The sequence below is a fragment of the Tupaia chinensis genome, unplaced genomic scaffold (assembly GCF_000334495.1).
Source record: "Tupaia chinensis unplaced genomic scaffold, TupChi_1.0 Scaffold140095_1, whole genome shotgun sequence".
In the NCBI taxonomy this organism is placed as follows: domain Eukaryota; kingdom Metazoa; phylum Chordata; class Mammalia; order Scandentia; family Tupaiidae; genus Tupaia; species Tupaia belangeri.
In genome coordinates this window covers 658,374-676,294 of record NW_006199974.1, presented here as the reverse complement: position 1 = coordinate 676,294, position 17,921 = coordinate 658,374, and the positions used below count along the sequence as shown (strand labels likewise).

General features: G+C 38.8%; 1 protein-coding gene across 5 annotated transcripts in view; it reads left to right on the top strand.

Annotated features, from left to right (window-relative positions):
• Positions 1 to 15,743, top strand: part of MCTP1 (multiple C2 and transmembrane domain containing 1) — a 418,517-nt gene extending 402,774 nt beyond the window's left edge. For 3 of the 5 annotated variants that reach the window (XM_027765986.1, XM_027765985.1, XM_027765983.1), the window contains 4 exons: positions 5,750 to 5,859; positions 9,266 to 9,375; positions 11,817 to 11,914; positions 13,077 to 15,741. In XM_027765986.1, coding sequence (XP_027621787.1) covers positions 5,750 to 5,859; positions 9,266 to 9,375; positions 11,817 to 11,914; positions 13,077 to 13,148 — 390 coding nt within the window. In that variant the 3' untranslated portion in view covers positions 13,149 to 15,741. Of the gene's footprint in view, positions 1 to 5,749; positions 5,860 to 9,265; positions 9,376 to 11,816; positions 11,915 to 13,076 lie in introns of all 5 variants that reach the window. The other 2 variants (XM_027765984.1, XM_006162512.3) reach the window with 2 other exon arrangements.
• The last annotated feature ends 2,178 nt before the right edge of the window (positions 15,744 to 17,921 follow it).

Here is a 17,921-nt window from a genome sequence, read left to right as displayed (position 1 = left end):
CTCTTGGGATCTTGGGCACGCACACACACGCGCCTGGCATGAATTCTAAGCCACCGGGTCCAGGATGCGAACCATGGTTGACTACGTGGGAGTCCAGCGACATAACCATTACGCTAACTGCTGGTTCCCAACATTTTATTTATTTAATCTATTTATTTGCTGTGACTTTTGGGCCACCAGTTCCAGAACTTGAACTGTGATTGACCATGTGAGAATCCAGCACATCAACCACTATACCACCTGCCGGTCCCAAGGAATTCATTTTCTTAATGAAGACTTAGCTGTATGATAATCCTCAAGGCTAGATGATACCACCTCTGAATTTCTAAACTTTTCAAATTTTTTCTTTTTGTCTATCCCAGGGGGGTAGGAAACTAAAGCTTTCTTGGTTAGAGTAAAGAGGCTACATGGTTTATTAAGGAGGGTGTCCACTCTGGAGCTGGCCATCACAGTCCCAATCCAAACTTTCACTTTGCCCCAAACTTAGTTTCCTCTTCTGTGAAGAAAAACAACTATATTGCAGGATGATTGTGAGGATTGAACGAGCTATGTGAAAAGCACTTTACAGTGCCTAATGAGCATCTACTTATATTCCACTTCTTTCCAAAGATAATTTGATAGCTTACAGAAATACAAAAATGCATTGGAGAAAACAGATAAAACCATGTTCAATAAGTACCAATTCACTTATTTTTTTCTGTCATATCCCTTTAATAATAACATTGGAGGAAAATTGGGGAAACATTTTTTATTATAAAGCTAAAATATATTAGTTACAAAGAATTTGAATATTGCGGGAAAATACAAAGAAGTTGAACTTCCATTACTCATATCACTCATATTTTGTTTGTTTGTTTTCAGTTTTGCTATAAGGCACATGTGCTTGCCAGAGAGAGACAGAGAAAGAGGGAAAGTGAGACATCACCCCTCAGAAGGGATAGGCCACTCTATAATCCCCTCTCCATTCTCCTGTTAGGATTTTGGGCACATCTGCACATGTTCCTGCTGTGTTTTCCAAGCTACTGGGTCCAGGATTCAAACGTCGTAGTCACAGTCATGTGACATCCAATTGTCTTAATCACCATACCAACAGCTAGCCCTACTCAAATGTATTATAGTATATCCCCTTCATCTTCTTTCTCCAATATAGCCATTTAAAAAAACATGTTGGGGTGGTGGCAGGTGGTATGGTGATTGAGATGCTGGACTCCCACATGGCCAACCATGGTTCGAGCCCAAGACCTGGTGGCTTTATTTCTCACTTTCCCTCTCTCTCTGGACAAATTAAAAAATAAAAAATAAAATAAAATAAAATAATTCTTTTTTTAAAAAGTTAGAGGGGACAGCCGATGACATAAAAGATATGTCAGTGGACTCCCACATTGCTGACTGTGGTTCGAGTCCCAGACCTGGTGGCCTAAAAATCACACCAGGCATGTAGACATGCATGCCTGAGATCCCTGGTGGAGAATGGAGAAGGGATTGTAGTGTGGCCATCTCTCCTGGGAGATTTCTCACTTTCCCTTTCACTATCTCTCTCTCTGGCAAGTGCATGTGCTCTAAGGCAAAAACCTCTAAAAATAAATAAATAATTAAAAATAACTTAGAAGTTTTGGGCTGGCAGGTGACGTGGTGGTTAAGATGTTAGATTTCCACATGGCCAACCGTGGTTTGAGTTCTGGACCTGGCGGCTTGCTTTCTCACTTTACTCCTCTCTCTCTGTCTTTCTCTGTGATCAAATTAAAATAATAACAATAAATAAAATTAAATAAAAGTAATTCTTTAAAAAATAAGTTAGAATCTTACTATATACTACTTTCACTTTTTGTCTTTTCCAATTTCTATTATGTCATAGATGTTTCTGTTGTCATTAAATATTCTCTAAATATGTCCTGATTTCATAATAGGCTATCAATTATATGTACTATAATTAATACCACCGAACGTGTTGATTGTTGATGACTTCTGTGACACGATGAACAAATTTTCAGATGACTATTCAGTGTATTAGAAGAATCATCCCATCATTTGGCATATTGCTGCAAATTTTTTCCCATTTAGTTTTTGAAATTTATGATGACTTTGTCATAAGCTTTTAATTTTATGTAATCATTGTTAAAACAATTTTTCTTTATGATTTCTTTATTCCAGGGTGTTGGTAAATAACTTACCTACTTTTTATTTATTTATTTTTTTGGTCAGAGGGATAGGTGCTCACTAGAGGAAGAGAAAGCACCTCACAAAGGGGTGTGGTTACACAGCAGTCCCTTTTCCTCCATTTCTGTTTCCTCAGGATTTGGGGTATGCACACACACTCCAGGCATGTTTTACAAGCTGCTGGGACTGGGATTCAACCTGCAGTTGGCCGTGTGGGATCGGATTCCCTATACACGTGCTTACCAGTTGTGCTATAGAGCCAGCCCTGTCTTGCCGTTTCATAATTCACTTTTAGCTTCTTTTTACTTTTTTGGGGAGTGTGTGTGTCTCTGTGGTTTTTAGTCTGGCCCACAATCCTGCATAGCTAAGGACACAGGCAGGCACAGCCACTAGCTCTTTCAGACAGGGGTCACCTGATTGCCTTCTGAGTAATGGGGACTACAGGTATGCAGCAACCCACCCAACTTCTTAAGGTGGGCTGAGAATCAAGCCTAGGCCTTCCATGTGCCTCAACCTGCCAAGCAACAGTGTCCAGTGTTCATTACTGTGGCTGGGCCTTAGCTTTGGCCTTTTGAAAATCAGTCTAGAATGTATTATATCTATCTATTTGAGAGAAATTTTAAATCTACTTAAGGTAGGATTTAATCTAATTTTCCCTAATAGTTAACACAATTGCCTGGTAACATACTAGTTCCTTCTTTATGATGGTGCCTTAACATAAAAATCTCTCTTTTAACATCCATACCTCATTTTACTTACTTAAGTATCTGGCACACTAAATGTCTCCTCATTATTTCTCTTTTACAAAAATTTGACTGTAGATACCCAATTATTCTTCCAAACAAATTATAGCAACACTTTATCAAATTCTCCCCATTTACTCTACTCCAACTGTTAGGATTTGCTTGAAACTGCATTAAGCCTACACATTCAACTGAAAACTGTTTTAATATTTAACACTGCAATACAGAAACATCCTGTCTCAGGCCGGCAGGTGGTGCGGTGGTTAAGAGCACTGGACTCTCACATGGTTAACCATGGTTCGAATCCTGGACCTGGCAGCTTGCTTTCTCACTTTCTCTCTTACTCTCTCAGTCTGTCCCTCTCTGGTCAAATTAAAATCAGTAAATAAATAAATAAATAAATAAAGTTAAATAAAATAATTTTAAAAAATGGTGTCTCTGTTTTCTTCAGATCAATTTTGTTTATTCATTATTAAAGTTATGCCATAGTGTTTTATGTATTTTATTGTTACTGTGAATTTTTTTGAGAGATTTTTGCTATAGGTAGAGGGTGTGTACTTGCCCGACAGACAGAGAGAGGAAAGCCAGAAATCAACCCCCCAGGGGGGATTGCCATGCTGCAGTCCCTTCTCCTCTAGTCTCCTCTAGGGGTCTTGTGCCTGCATGCACACGTGCCCGGTGAAAATTTTAAGCCACCAGGTCCAGGACATGAACCGTTGTCTACTATGTGGGAGTCCAACAACTGCCATCAACTGGTCCCCTCATTTTTTATAACATAGTTTTAAACTGGAAATTATTCTTAGTGGACTTCTACCATATAATCAGGATGCTTTGACTCCAGTTTGATTTATTCTCTGTGTGGAAAAATATTTATAAGAGCTTTTTGCTTCAGAGACATGAATGAACTTAGTGGGTATGTGAGAGATGAGAATCTCTCATACAGCTTATTAAGGTAGACCCAGCTTTGTAGTTACAAAAGGAGCTAGAAGGAGCTCCTAGTTACTCTTTTTTTTTTTTCCCTAAAGTCTATGATTGCATAGGTGAAATTAGTACATTTTATTACTGGAGAGAGAAGAGAAGAAATGGATGTGCCCGTGTCTTTCAAGGCAAGTAAGGGTTGATTTTTGAAAGTGGTGCGAATAGTTCATTGCCCCTATCTTGTTAGTGAGCTTCGTGTCTCAGCAACCTCATTGTTTGACAACCCATTTTTGGCATAAGTAAGATGAATAATGAGGACAATTCTGCCATAAGAATTCAATTTAAAATGAAAGCTCCAAGTAACTGGTATCTCTACTGAAGATCAAGTCCTAAAGCTGGCCTCTGTGTCCTTCTCCCGGTATACTCTGTTGCCCTTGGAGTAACGTGCACACCTGTCATTTGCTTGCTCTTGGTTTCTGAGGTGGCAGGATGCCATCCCTAGCCAAGTGTTCACAGCGTAAAGTGCTTTAGACTCTTCTGAAATGAAAGTCGGTATGTAAATGTGCAACGTGACATTATTATTCTAGCTTCCTGGCTGCTTTCAGCAAGCACTGACTGCCACATGAGGTCTCAAGTGTTCTGGCATGGTGTGCAAGTGTTCAAAGAAGCTAAAGTAATGAAATTGGATCTTCGTTTCCATAGATATTCAAGCTGGCATGGGGGAATAGAGTCATGGAATCAGGGTTGGATGGTCTCCACCAGGCAGCCTAGGCAAGTGCCTGTGATGCCAGGCTACTAAGCAGAATTCTCAGTCGTGAAAGGCCACCACTATTTCTTCCTCCGGGTCTAAAATTACAAAATATGCACATTTCCCCTAGCCTCACACCACTCTCTGGGTGCTTTGTGTTCAACTGCCACCCACCCATTCCCTGGAGCATACCAGGTCTGCTTAAATTCAGCACATGTTAAAATGAAGAGCAAAGTCCAAAGGGAGGAAATGTTTGGTTCGAGCCCCAAGATAGCACATGCTGCTGTATAAAATAGAGGGCTGTTATTTTCAAAAGGGGGATCAGGTTAGTGTGTATCTGAGCTAAGAAGTGTCCGTTTAACGGATTTCAGCTGACTTTGTCATTTTTTCACAGTTTGCACTGCTCACAGGTCTTTTCATTTGCACCCAGAATTCTCTGTTGCCGCTATGCCTGGAGCCACGACTGAACTTAGATCTGTGGGTAGTGGGGTCAGGAACCTGGGCCTGCTAAGTGGAGAGTCATGGTGGGTCCAGGGTCAGTGCAGAATTCAGACTTGGTATCTCCAAGGAATGCCCTTGCTCTTACACCCCGACTCCTGAACTGTTCCTGTTTGTCATGGAGAGAGCAATGGCATCCGACCTCCTGTGTCGAGACATGTTCACAGCAGCACTGGCCCATACGCTGGGCACCTTCTTCCTCTTAGCCCTCAGGATCCTGAAATATCAGGGACTTCAATCATCTATTCATACACACAGACATGTTTTTAAGCTTAAAAATGAAATTTCATACACACAGACATGTTTTTAAGCTTAAAGATGAAATGCAAGAGGAAACCAGCAGTTGGCATAATGGCTGTGTCACTGGACTCCACTGCGGTTTGAGTCCTGGACCCGATGGCTTAAACTCACGCAAGGGCGTGTGTGTGCGTGCCCAAGATCTGGAGAGGAGAATGGAGGAGAAGGGATTGCGGCTGCGTAGCCACCTCCACCCCCGCCCCAGGGAGGGGGGGGGATTTCTCGCTTTCTGTCTCTCTGGTGAGTGCACATGCCCTATAGCAAAAAAGCCTCTCCAAAAACAAAACAAAACAAAACAAAAATGAAATGCAAGAGAGGGACAACACAAGAAATCTAAGCACTGAACAATATCTTTACTCATATAGACTTTTTTTTTATTATATTTTAGGACAGTGAAAAAAAGGGATTTATAAATAAAATCTACGCCATCCAGGAGGTATGTGTCAGTGTCCAGAACATCCTAGATGAAGTGGCTTCCTTTGGCGAAAGAATAAAGAAGTGAGTGATGCTGACACGTGAGCCTTGGCCTTCTGTGGGACAGGGTGTCCGTTTGTTTCTAGGAGGGTAAAATACTACATTCTGTATGGCAGGGGACACTTCTTCTGGGTAATCTATTGCTCAGTTTCATCATTATTTACTTTGCTTCTGCCAGTCTTCGGTTTTATGAAAGTTCTGTCAATTTCCTTCCTGAAATTTAGAACATATTGGTTGGAAAGAAGTCATACTTGTAGCTTTGAAGAAATAACACCGTCCTAAATTTTAGCACATTTTTCACAGTGAAAGACTTTGTTCTTAAATGGAGTATGAAATTGTGATAGAAAAAAATAAACCAAGCTAAATGAGGTCGCCAGGTAATCAAGGCACACCTGCATTTATTATTGGTTGAGTTATATTTTCATCAAGGTACTCTTGATTAAAAAAAAATCATATTATGTATAGCATCCTATGAAAGTGTTCTTGAATTCTTTCAAATTTTTATGTTTAAATAGTTGAGATAATAACTATTGATGATGTAAACTAATGCTTTGTCATTTAGAAAATGCATAGAAATTTTATAATAAAACAATAGGAACCCTTTTCCTTAATTTTTAAAAACAATACAGCTTCAGGGCCATCAGATGACTTGGTGGTTAAGGTGCTAGACTCCCACATGGCCAACCACAGTTTGAGTCCCAGACCTGACAGCTTGAAAATCAAACCAGGCGCATATGTGTGCATGCCCAAAATGCCCGGAGGAGACTGGAGAAGGAACTGCAGCATAGCCATCCTCCGGGAGGAGGGAGAGGAATGATTTCTCACTTTCCCTTTCTCTGTCTCTCTCTAGCAAGTGCAAGTGCCCTATGGCAAGAACATAAAAAATAATAATAATAAAACTTCATTACGAGCTAATGTAAAATTTAAAAATTTATATTTTAATCATATATTACTTGTGTCTTGCTTAAAATAGTTTTCCTTACTAATATACTTTTCAAATCTGCTTACTGATAAAAATAATGTGAACTAATAATTATCAGTTAAAGATACACTTAGTGTACTGAACTGTGTAAAAATTGGCCTATGTAATAATTGCTAATGGTCTATTCAAAAAGAGGAGCTAGAAATCCAGATAAGCCTATATTTTCCTAGTTTCATGTATCTCATGTTTATTATTTATAACTCGAAATGGTCAGTAGGTTTGGATCCTTGGGCATACACTGAATTTAAGAGTGAATTATTTAAACTAAAGGTGTGAGTCATTCATCTGGTGCCTTTCATATTGTAAGGGATAATGTATTTTACAGTGTATAATTTTTTGTTGAATGCATTTCCACATACGCAGAAGTGCTGAGTTTCCACTTTCTTACATTATATTAAACAGAGTGGCCTCCCTCTTATTCCTGAATGTGCCTCTACGCAACACACAGTCCCAGACATCTGAGGACTGATTTCCATGTCTTCTCTTTCTCCTTCCTCCTCTCTGTGTTATTTCTGTCTCTAAGAATGCTCCCTTGTCCTGCATACCCTATCCATTCAAGTACAATGTGAAGCCTTAAGGTTGCCCTTTCTCTGGGAAAACAATCTGTGCTGATACCTGATGGAAACATCTCATATATACCACAAGACCCTGGGTCAGCTCTGAGGTCAGGCTAGTGAATACCTGAGGAGAGGAAGAACCTTCAGCTGGGGGTAAGCTGAGCTTCACAGAACCTTCCATGCCGAAGTTAGGAATATGACATAGGGTCCAGTGAGTCTTGCAGGTGCCACCTCTTGTGCACAATGATCCTTTGGGTACTCAATAAAATAAATGCCCCCATGGTCCCATGGGATTAGAAACATCTATCCAGAAAGCAGATTAAGAAGCAATCTTTAAGCACAAAATGAAATGCCTCCTATAATTAACATGTCTTCTCACAAAATAATCATTTCAGAACTTTGGTTTGCATCTTTTTGGGGGAAGATCCTTTTCTAGGTTTTTGATTCCATAATGCAGAGTGAAAATAATGGAAAAGACAGTCATTTTCCCTAGCATTAGCTACGCTGATAAGGATTTTTTTTTTGCCATTTATCCGTACAATAGGAGTAAGGAGAACATGGGGAGTCCTGCAGTGGGGCTGCCCCAAAGGAAGGTTATCTCAGTGAAAAGCCAGTGCTTTCAAACATGGAGTAGTGTTCTGGATGGCTCTGAGCTGAGCCACAGGAGGGCAAGCAGACCCTCAGCTTTCTGTCCTCTTCACAAGCAGGCACCTGCTCCAGAACATCTGCACGAGAAGTCTTAAATGATCACAATTTTTCCATTTTCCATGTCTCTGCTTTTCTATGTATCTTTTTGGCTTTCTCTATCTTCATTTTTCGTTGCCCTTTTGTCTCACTAAATTCCTTCCCATCTCCTTAATACTGTCTGTTTTGTAACTTCTACTTCTTTTGATTGGTACAGTTTTTGTTCTCGGTGATCACGTTGTCCTATTGTCAGTGTTCAGTATTGCCATCTTTTCACATACTTTCCCAGTCTTAACTCCCTTCTTAGAACCTATCCGACACATTTACTGCACACCGTGCTCTTTTACCAGAAGTAATATAGGGAGAACAACAAACAGGGCTAACTGTTTTCCTTAATTACCTATGTATTGGGGCTGGCAGGTGTTGTGGTGTTAAGGGTGCTGGACTCCCACATGGCCGACCACAGTTGGAGTCCTGGACCTAGTGGCTTGCTTTCTCTCTCTCTCTCACTCTGTCCTTCTCTGGTCAAATTAAAATAAATAAATTAATTAAATTAAAAAACACACACAAGCATACTGAAAGGAATAAGGAAAATATTTTTTAAATTACCTATGTATTTTGGGAAAGAAGGGAAATAATGGCAAGTGAATTTTTATAAGGCTAACAGTTCTGTCTCTCTTTCCTGATTTTTAGTTCCATTTGAAGTACAGCTGAGATAGGAAGTGCGTATTGCTCTAAATTTAGAGAATTTACACAACAGTGTAAGAATTACACCTACAGACAATTACTGGCAACATTTTATTCCCAATGTGGGGAATACTGAAAATTGATAGAAGGAAAAATGGTAGGCCCAGGGGGTATTCCTCTCTGAAAATTTTAAGAAAACAAGGCTGGGTATTAGTTTTAGCAGTAGTGAAACACATTTTTTTTTTTTTAAATCATGTGAAGAATCACCTAAATAGTAGACTCTGAAGTCACCTGAGACAGTCAGGCGTGGTTGGCAATAAGACCCTTTACCAGATCCCATGCTCATAGAATCGAGTGGATTCTAACTAACCTGTGTCCTCTGACTGCCCGTTACAATTGGCTTCTATTCCTGAGAGAAATGCAAACTAACTAGGTCCAAGTCCAGATTTTGAGTCTGAGTCACATTTATTTTAATCTTTGTGAATTGCTTGGATTGCTAATATGTTAATTTTTCATTCAGTACTTTCAACTGGACGGTTCCATTCTTAAGCTGGCTGGCTATTGTAGCCCTCTGTGTGTTCACAGTCATCCTGTACTTCATTCCACTGAGATACATTGTCCTTGTCTGGGGTAAGTAAAGTGTTTCTTGTTTGTTTGTTTTCTTAACTGTCCTAGCTGCTAAAAAAACGATTTTTAAGGGATGAGTTATACTGTCAGTCGTTTCCTGTATTTATGGCCATGAAGCTACTCCATGATGAAAAGAGACAGGTCAGTTAAAAATCACAACAGTACCAAGATTTAGGTCTACTTGCAAAATGCATTTTTCTTATCTGGCACCATAGGCTCCATCATACTATAACCATGTAGTTGTGCAGATTCTTCATATATCAAAGTGTAACTTTGTCTAGATATTGCCCTGATTTATTCTCACCACTTATACACAAACAGAGGCATTTCGATCCATATGGTGCATGTAGAACAATATGCTTTCTCGCTGTGGTATTTTATCTTGTGGAAATGTATGTAAACAAGGTACTATACGTGGCCACCTGATTAAGAGGTCACCTTTAAGATTCAGGAAAAGGGTCCCAGGGTCCTTGTCATTCACAGGCTCCTTAGGAACTAAAAGCTTGCTTATGAATGCTAAACAAGGATGCTTCTGCAAACATCTTCTTTAAAGGTGATTTAATGTTTTGGTCCTAATTTTTAATATAATTATGCTGCATGGCAACAATCCTAAGTACTGAGACTCCATTTAGGAGGCCGTTAGTTTCAGCATTCTTCATAATTGGTTTTTTGTTTTTTTCTTACAAAATTCTTGGTTTGGAAGACTCAAAGTTTAATCTCTAAAATCTAGACATTTAAAACTATGACATTAATGACACATACAGACTAGCCTGGGTAGAATCAGAATGTTCTCCTTGCTTTTACCCACATCCGCCAGTAATTGCTCCAGCTAAACACGAGGTAAAGAACCAAAATAGGTCTTAACTTCAGGTAACATGTGCTTACACGGAGAGCAAACAGGATCAAAGGGAGATTTTTGTTCTGTTCCTTTTAAGGCATCGAAATAAATATAATGGAATTAAGTGAGTCAGGGGCTGATGCTCCTGACGTTTTACGATTATGCTTTCCCTGTGTCTTTCTGGACCATCTCGTTGTATCTTGAGTAAGCCTTCTTTCTCCCTTATCATCGCCATCATTACCTTTCCACCTGGGAGAGGAGTGGGGGCGTGTGGGGAATGCTGATTATTTATTTCTCTTTAAATTTCTACAGTTTGAAGACACTCAAGTAAGACAGCACTTTCATGATATGTGTGTGTGTGTGTGTGTGGGGGGGTGTCTTCCAAAAGTTCATGGAAAATGGGTATCATGAAAAAAACTAAATGTTTTACGCCGACATAAACTCATACTTTAATTCCACTTTCCGAGAATTTCTTAAGCCCCCCTCCTATAAGTCCTATTGTATGTGCAACCCCTCATTTTTCATTCCTTCCTCCAATATTTAAAGCAGATGCTGTTTTATTGAAGGAATTAGGGTAGAGTGTCACATGCGGCTGCTTATTAACTCTAACCTACCTAGGGTCAGACTTGCCTTGGGCTGGCAGGCCCATCTCTGTTTCCCCGCGTTCTCAGAAACTGAGCCCGTGGCAAACATCTGGCTACATAACCTGCAGTGGCCTCACTGGCTAGCTGTCTTAAAAGGAATTTTAGAGAATGTGTTTGGGCCCCTTGTTTCATCAAGTGAAATAAAACAAGAGTAGTATTCCTTGCGTGGTAGGTGACTGCTGACATATTATCCAGAAATGTAAGACCTGGCTCTTACATGGGGAGACAGAGACCAAACTCAAGATTCCAGAAGTTCATTCTGCACGAGCTCCCCACAAAGAGCCACGATGCCTTAGTGTATGGCTCAGTTTTTACAGTGCGTTGATTTCACGTAAAACTATTTTTTCAAAAAGCCGGTGGGAAATCCTTTATCATTTAAAGTGTGAAGAAAATTAAGGTCACATGTCTTCCAAACATTTAACTTGCACAACAGTAACACCTCCTCCTCACCACTTCCCCCCAAAAGGTGTACTTTTTGAAAAGGGGGAAATAAATAAATTACGCTTTCTGCCTTAACAATCTCCATGCAAACTGCAGGAAGACAAGTTGCAACATAGATCAAACAGTAAAGGCAAGGCTTCACAATTTTGTAACACTGGGGAGAAAAAGTAAGATATTGCTCATTTCAACTAGGTACCCTTTTTTTGTTTCCCAAATGAAAAGCTTTTTCTGTTGAAAAAGAGCTACTGAACTGCAAAGAGAAAAATAAAGCAGCAATGGAGTTGGGAAGAAGAAAGAAAGAAGGAAAGGGGTGAGGGAGGGAGAGAGGGAAAGTAGGAAGGAGAGAGGGAAGGAGGGAGGAAGGAAAAAAACTGAGTGTGTTAGTTTAGTCAGTCAGAGCTGAAGGGCAGCATACAAGCAAACTAGATTTTCAAATCACTGCAGTGCTTTTACCAGAAATGTGCATTGTGTAAATCCAAAATTTGGAGATTTTAATAATATTTAATCTATCACTTTTTCAGGCATCAATAAATTTACAAAAAAGCTTCGAAGTCCATATGCAATCGATAATAATGAACTCCTTGACTTCCTTTCCAGAGTCCCTTCAGATGTACAAGTGGTATGTGGGTTTCATGATTATTATTATTATCATTTGTAACATTTTAATATAGTGGGATATTTTCCAAGAAGAACTTAATAGAGAAGAGTGGGGGTGTGTGTAAATGGGAGAATAAGAGTGGGCTATATAAAGAACCTTTACCAGGCCTGTCAGGAAGAATCTTCTTCAAGTAGATTTAGTGGGAGTTTGGGCACGGAAGTTGCTGTGACCGAGGGGGTAGAAATAGGTATATTAGATGATAAAAGAAAATGTGCCAATGGACATTTAAAAAGAAAAAAAAATTCTTTCCAAAATGTGCACAAATTGAGCCCCCCCCTGCCCTCAGGGCATGTGTGCTCACAAGAGAGACAGACAGAGATAGTGACAGTAAGAAGGAAAGTGAAAAATTACCCCCCAGGGTGGATGGCTATGCCACAATCCCTAGTCCTCGATTCTCCTTTCAAGATCTTGGGCATGTAGGCACACACACAGCATGAGTTTCAAGCCACTGGGTTCAGGACTCAAATCGTGGTCAGCCGTGTGGGAGTCCAACAACATAAATGCTATGCTGTCTGCTGGCCCCATTAAGTGAGTTTTAAGGCTGTTATTTTGGAGATCAGTGATTGGGAAGGGGGGAAGCTGACTAACTTTTGGAGACTATGGCACATCTCAAAAATCTTTTGAAAGCCTTTGAGGTTAATGCCCATGAGCCATCAGGTAGTCTCAGAAAAACAAGAAAAGTTTTTATCCAAATCTTAAGGCTTGGTTACAGTAATACTGTTTTCCTTTGTTGCAGTTGAGTTTTTGATTTGGTATGACATGAGAATGGACTGGACTGGAGAGTAAGACCATTAAACAGACAAACAATGAATTGCAAAGACCAATTTTCCAGCCCTTGAAATAGACTGAGATGATTTTTCTTTTAATGTAATGTGTGTTATGGATAGTAAAGACTCCAATCCATTACCAGAGTTTGCATTGGAGATTCATGTGGTTTCTGGAAGAGTTTCCCTTCTGATTCTCGCTCTATCATTCAATTGTTTTGTGCATCCCAGCTGCAGAGGCCATACAGCTTCTAGTGAGCACTTTTTCCCCCAAGCACAGTTTCTCATTCCTTTGCTTTTCCTTCCTTTATCAGAAAATGGCCACCTGACCAGTCTTTCTCTGAACTCTGTTTAAACAGGTGCAATACCAAGAACTGAAACCAGATCCTTCCCATAGCCCATATAAAAGGAAGAAAAACAATCTTGGCTAGCCAGCTCCCAGCGCTGAGGAGACCAGCATCTGTTTGGGAAGATAAAAGAAAAAGCCTTTAGCCTCAACAGCATTTCCTTTCTTCCTGCTTTTTATTTATTTTGCCTTTTTATCATGATCGGGAGAATTTGTAAATAGTGTACAAAGGCATATGTCTTTGAAAATATACTTCTATTGTACAGACTGAACTTGATAAAGGTTTAGCTACTGCTGTGTGAAAGCCTTGTTAGCCGTGGATAATAATATAACACACTGAAACAACAAATGTAAGAATGATAACAGTGGAAGATACACACTTCTCTAATTACAAATGGAAGAACCAGAATATTATTAGATTAAATGCTCAGCTGTGCTCTGATGAAATCGACATGAAAAGTAAATGTTAATTTGATTTTAAAGTTTCTTTTTAAATGTGGCTATTTTTTAATCTGAAAAGTAATCCATTCCAGTTTTCTAGGTTTTTATACATTTCAAAAGAGGGGTGATCCCAAAACCTAAATAATGGAACAGATAGATGCATTTGAACTCAGCATAGATGCTGAGTTTAAATCCCGACATCCAGTCCTCTGAAAATTACTGAAGATATGATTAGAATGATTTTAAGATGAGTGAAGCTATACTGACTCCCCTACCCCTAAGAGAATCCCCAATACTCTACAGACCTATAAAGAAAACTCTTCTTCTATCATTCCATGTAAAACCTTAAACTCTCTTACTGAACTACACAACGTAAATACTGCCACATTTATAATGATTGCCTATCTGAATTTTTATACCTACTACTATTATAATTTATAACATGTTAGCTAATTAGTAACCCAATTCAGTTGTCAAAAATACTAGCAAACTAAACCTGTATTGCTTTTGGTGTCAGATTATACCTTTGTGCATCTGAAAATATTTAATACTCACGTGTTTTCACAGAAAAAAAAATCTGCTTTCTCATTAGGTTACTGAAATGCTTTAATGCATACTATGATTTTTGTTATTAGTGTGAATTTTAATATAGAGGAGAATGCAGTGTGCTAAGTGGTATGCCAGTGTTTCTTTCTTTACATTCATTTATGAAAATCTTGATCATATGAATGCATGTTTTGTAAAATGAACTGCTTATGAGGGGGGTGCCTTTAAAAATGTTTCACTACTTGCCATAGAATTTATGCTTATAAACTGCATTCTCAAGACTCTTAAGGTAGTTTTTGTACCTAACTCCCTGGTATATCAAGGGAGAATACCTCTGGAGAAAGAAGGCATTTGGTTGGTGAGAATGTCTTACATCCCGGACTTGGTGGGGGATTACACTTGGTTGAAATTGCTGCAGTGTTTTGCACTACTTTATTAATAACAGATTGGGATGGGGTGAGAGTGGGCATTATGCTAGAAAATTATAGAAAAGCTGAGAGTAAGAAATATATATTTCACTCTAAGGAAAGATTCTTTAGAAATAGATTTAATCTCATCAAAGCTGATTTTTAAAGTATTTTTATTTTACAGATATGATGTTAAATACTATTTCTTATGATAGAACTATTTTGATCTGTTTATATACTCTGCTTGAAAGAATGTCAATTAAATTCCCTTTCTACAGAAAGGCTTTGACCTCAGTATGCTCTATTTAGTGCATCATGTTTATAATGACGAGCTTATGTCCACATACCATCACTGTTGCTAAAACATAATATTCTATGAAGTCGCTGTTACTACAGAAAATGTGATGAGATAATTTGTCTAAAATAACTTTGAATTATACCTTGTGTGACATTTATGTTCTGTGCTGACAATGTCTACTCAGAAGTCTATAAGCCTGAATTCTACAACCTCAGATTTACCTAGTGAATAGTAACTATTAACAGATGACTCATTTGTGTTGCATTGTATCACATTTCAGATGTTTCGTTCAATGGTAATGTTGACTCCGCGTTCACTGCATTAAATACAAAAGAAAACAGTCTGTTCTCTGTATAATCAGCCTTCCTTTCTTTTTCTTCCTTGGGAGAGGAATGCTGAGCGATTATGTGCATATGCTTACACATGACACTTCACTTGGAGAAATACAGATTTGGTTTGAACAAACAAGTCTCTTCCTTGACTTTTGTACAAAACTCAATACCTTCCGAGGGGTGAGCATCCAGTGGAGCTGCTAGAAGAACTAGCTTGAGGCATGAAAGTGATATTCAGAGGAATCTTCACTGCTTTTAGAAACTACAACATTCACAGGCTGAAAATAGAGACTATGTCTTCTAGAATTTTAACTATTTCTCTCCCCCATCTTACATAGGTGCAATTTTGTCTTGAGAGCTGCCTGACTTGCCTTGCTTTGAGAGTTGTGATATATAAATATTTCAAGATAGCCTAAAAGACTGGATATCACTCTGACAACTATTTAGACTGGTTATAGTAGACCTTGTGCACTACTAGATATAGTCCTTAGTATCTCTTAGTAAATTCTTTCAAAGTCATTATATTCATATTCCAAACTATTAAAACAACATCGTGGGGCCAGTCCATGACCTGATGGTTATGTGAGCTAGAGCTTACATGGCTCACTGTGCGGCTGGAGTCACACACCTGGCAGCTTAAACGTGCCTGGTGCATGTACATGCACCCCCAAAATCCTGAAAGGAGGAAAACTAGAGAAGGGATTGCAGCGTGACCATTCCCCATGGAGGATGCTTTCTCATGCATACTTTCTCTCTCTGGGACGTGTATATGCACTCTGGCAAATTTAAGAAATAAAAAAAGAACAGTTCTTTTTCATTTTAGTGCTGTTCCAGGTTCAAATTGATAGATTATGTAGGGATTCTAAATTATTATTTATTTTATTGTTAGAGGGGAGATGCTTTCACCAGAGAGAACAAGAGACAGGAAGATTGTACGCCTCAATGGGGTATGGTCAGGTCTCAATCTCTTTTCCTCCATCTCTCCATCCTATCAGGATTTGGGACACGTATGTGCATGCTCAGCATGTTTTTAAGCCACTAGGGCTGGCCAGCCATGTGGGACCCAGTTCCCTTAACCACTAAGCTACAGTGTAGGCCTGAGTGATTTTTTTTTTTTAAGAGGTTTTTGCTATAGGGCGCGTGCATGCGCCAGACAGAATGCGAGAAATCACCCCCAGGGGGGATGGCCACGCTGCTATCCCTTCTCCTCCATTCTCTTCTTGGGATCTTGGGCACGCACGCACATGCGCCCGGTGTGAGTTTTAAGTCACCAGGTCTGGGACTCGAACCGTGGTCGACTACGTGAGTCCAACGACATAGCCATTACGCTAACTGCTGGTCTCAGCCTGAGCGATTCTTTAAATGACTGTTTTTGATGCATTTATTGAGTTACCTACTTATGAGCCTGTCATAGGCAATGATCACATCAATAACAGTATAATAAAATCTGGACTTGATGTATAACGGGAGCCAAATTTAATTAATGTTTCCAAAAGTGTCTTTTATAGGATTTTTATTCTGCATAAGAAAAATCCAGTAGTTAAGCGCTTTTATCTAGGGACCATAGGAGCTCTTTGTTTTTCCACTTTCATCTCATTATCAGTGTTGAAAGTGGTCAACTTTTCTAATAGTGTTTTTTCACAAGCTATAACTTTAGCTTATAAACTTATTAAATGTGCCTAAATATTTACAATGTTTTTTGAGTTTTGTACTCGGCATTACAAACAAAAACATGCGAGGCTGTTAATGCTCCAGAAAAACGAGTAGAGCCATTGTTATACTTCTTGAAAAAGCCTCAGGTATTATTAAATGAATGCTTGTTTAAATTCTGGGGCTTAAATGTTGAATGTGAATGTATGTGTGTGAGTACAGATGCCTATTCACTGGTTTGATTAGAGTATCTAGAATCAGCCTTTTCTAATTGCTCAGCTGAGTCTGAATAAAAACATAAAAAAAAGAATTCTTAAAATAGTGCTATTCCTTCCAACTATAATTCTCTTTCCCAGGATGACTGATATAATTCACTAAAAGGAAAAACACAAAATATGCTTTCTTCTTTTTTGGATGTGACAATGTTACTCTCTTATGCCTCAGTTTCTACATTTATACAGCGGCAGTTTGTACAGTGGTAGTCACATCATAAAACTTACTCTAGCTGAATCTCTCAGATGTAATAAATATCTCTAGTTATGTAAGAATATTATGCAAATAAAAATGAATAAATGTCCAAAATATTTCCATACTGTAGAAACTAACATCATAAGAGATTTACTGGAATTTAATAATTCTACCTGTGCTTTCCCAATGAGAGTTCCAATAAGAACCAAAAAAATGAAAGAAAAACCAGATTTATAATTGGTCCTTAATGGGTTTCAATTTATTTGAATCTTTCCTGTTTTACCTTCTAAACTTCAAGTGTTCTATATGTACAAGTGGTATTTTTGTAAAGATAGGTTTTAAAATTTATATGATGGTTCTTTGTATCTCCAAGTGTTACTGAAAAGTTATATATGACTAATTTTTAATGGCACTGGTTTAGTCAATTAATAGTTCACTATATTAACCAGAAAGCTTTAAGGAAAACAAATAGTTTAGCTAAGTGTGCCAGTTTTCTTAGTATGTAGCAAATTAAAACTGCAATGCAATTCTCCCTGGCTATAGATTTCATCACTGTTCCCTCAAAACATAAAAGGAGTGGCACAGTGGCACAGCAGTAACACAAAGCTTGGTGATGCCAAACAACACAGGAAGGTCCTAGGTCCACATCCCAAGGTCTTCCTGTCACATACATGAGACCTGTCATCTTGGGAGAGCGTGGTGGAAAGATCCTGTGG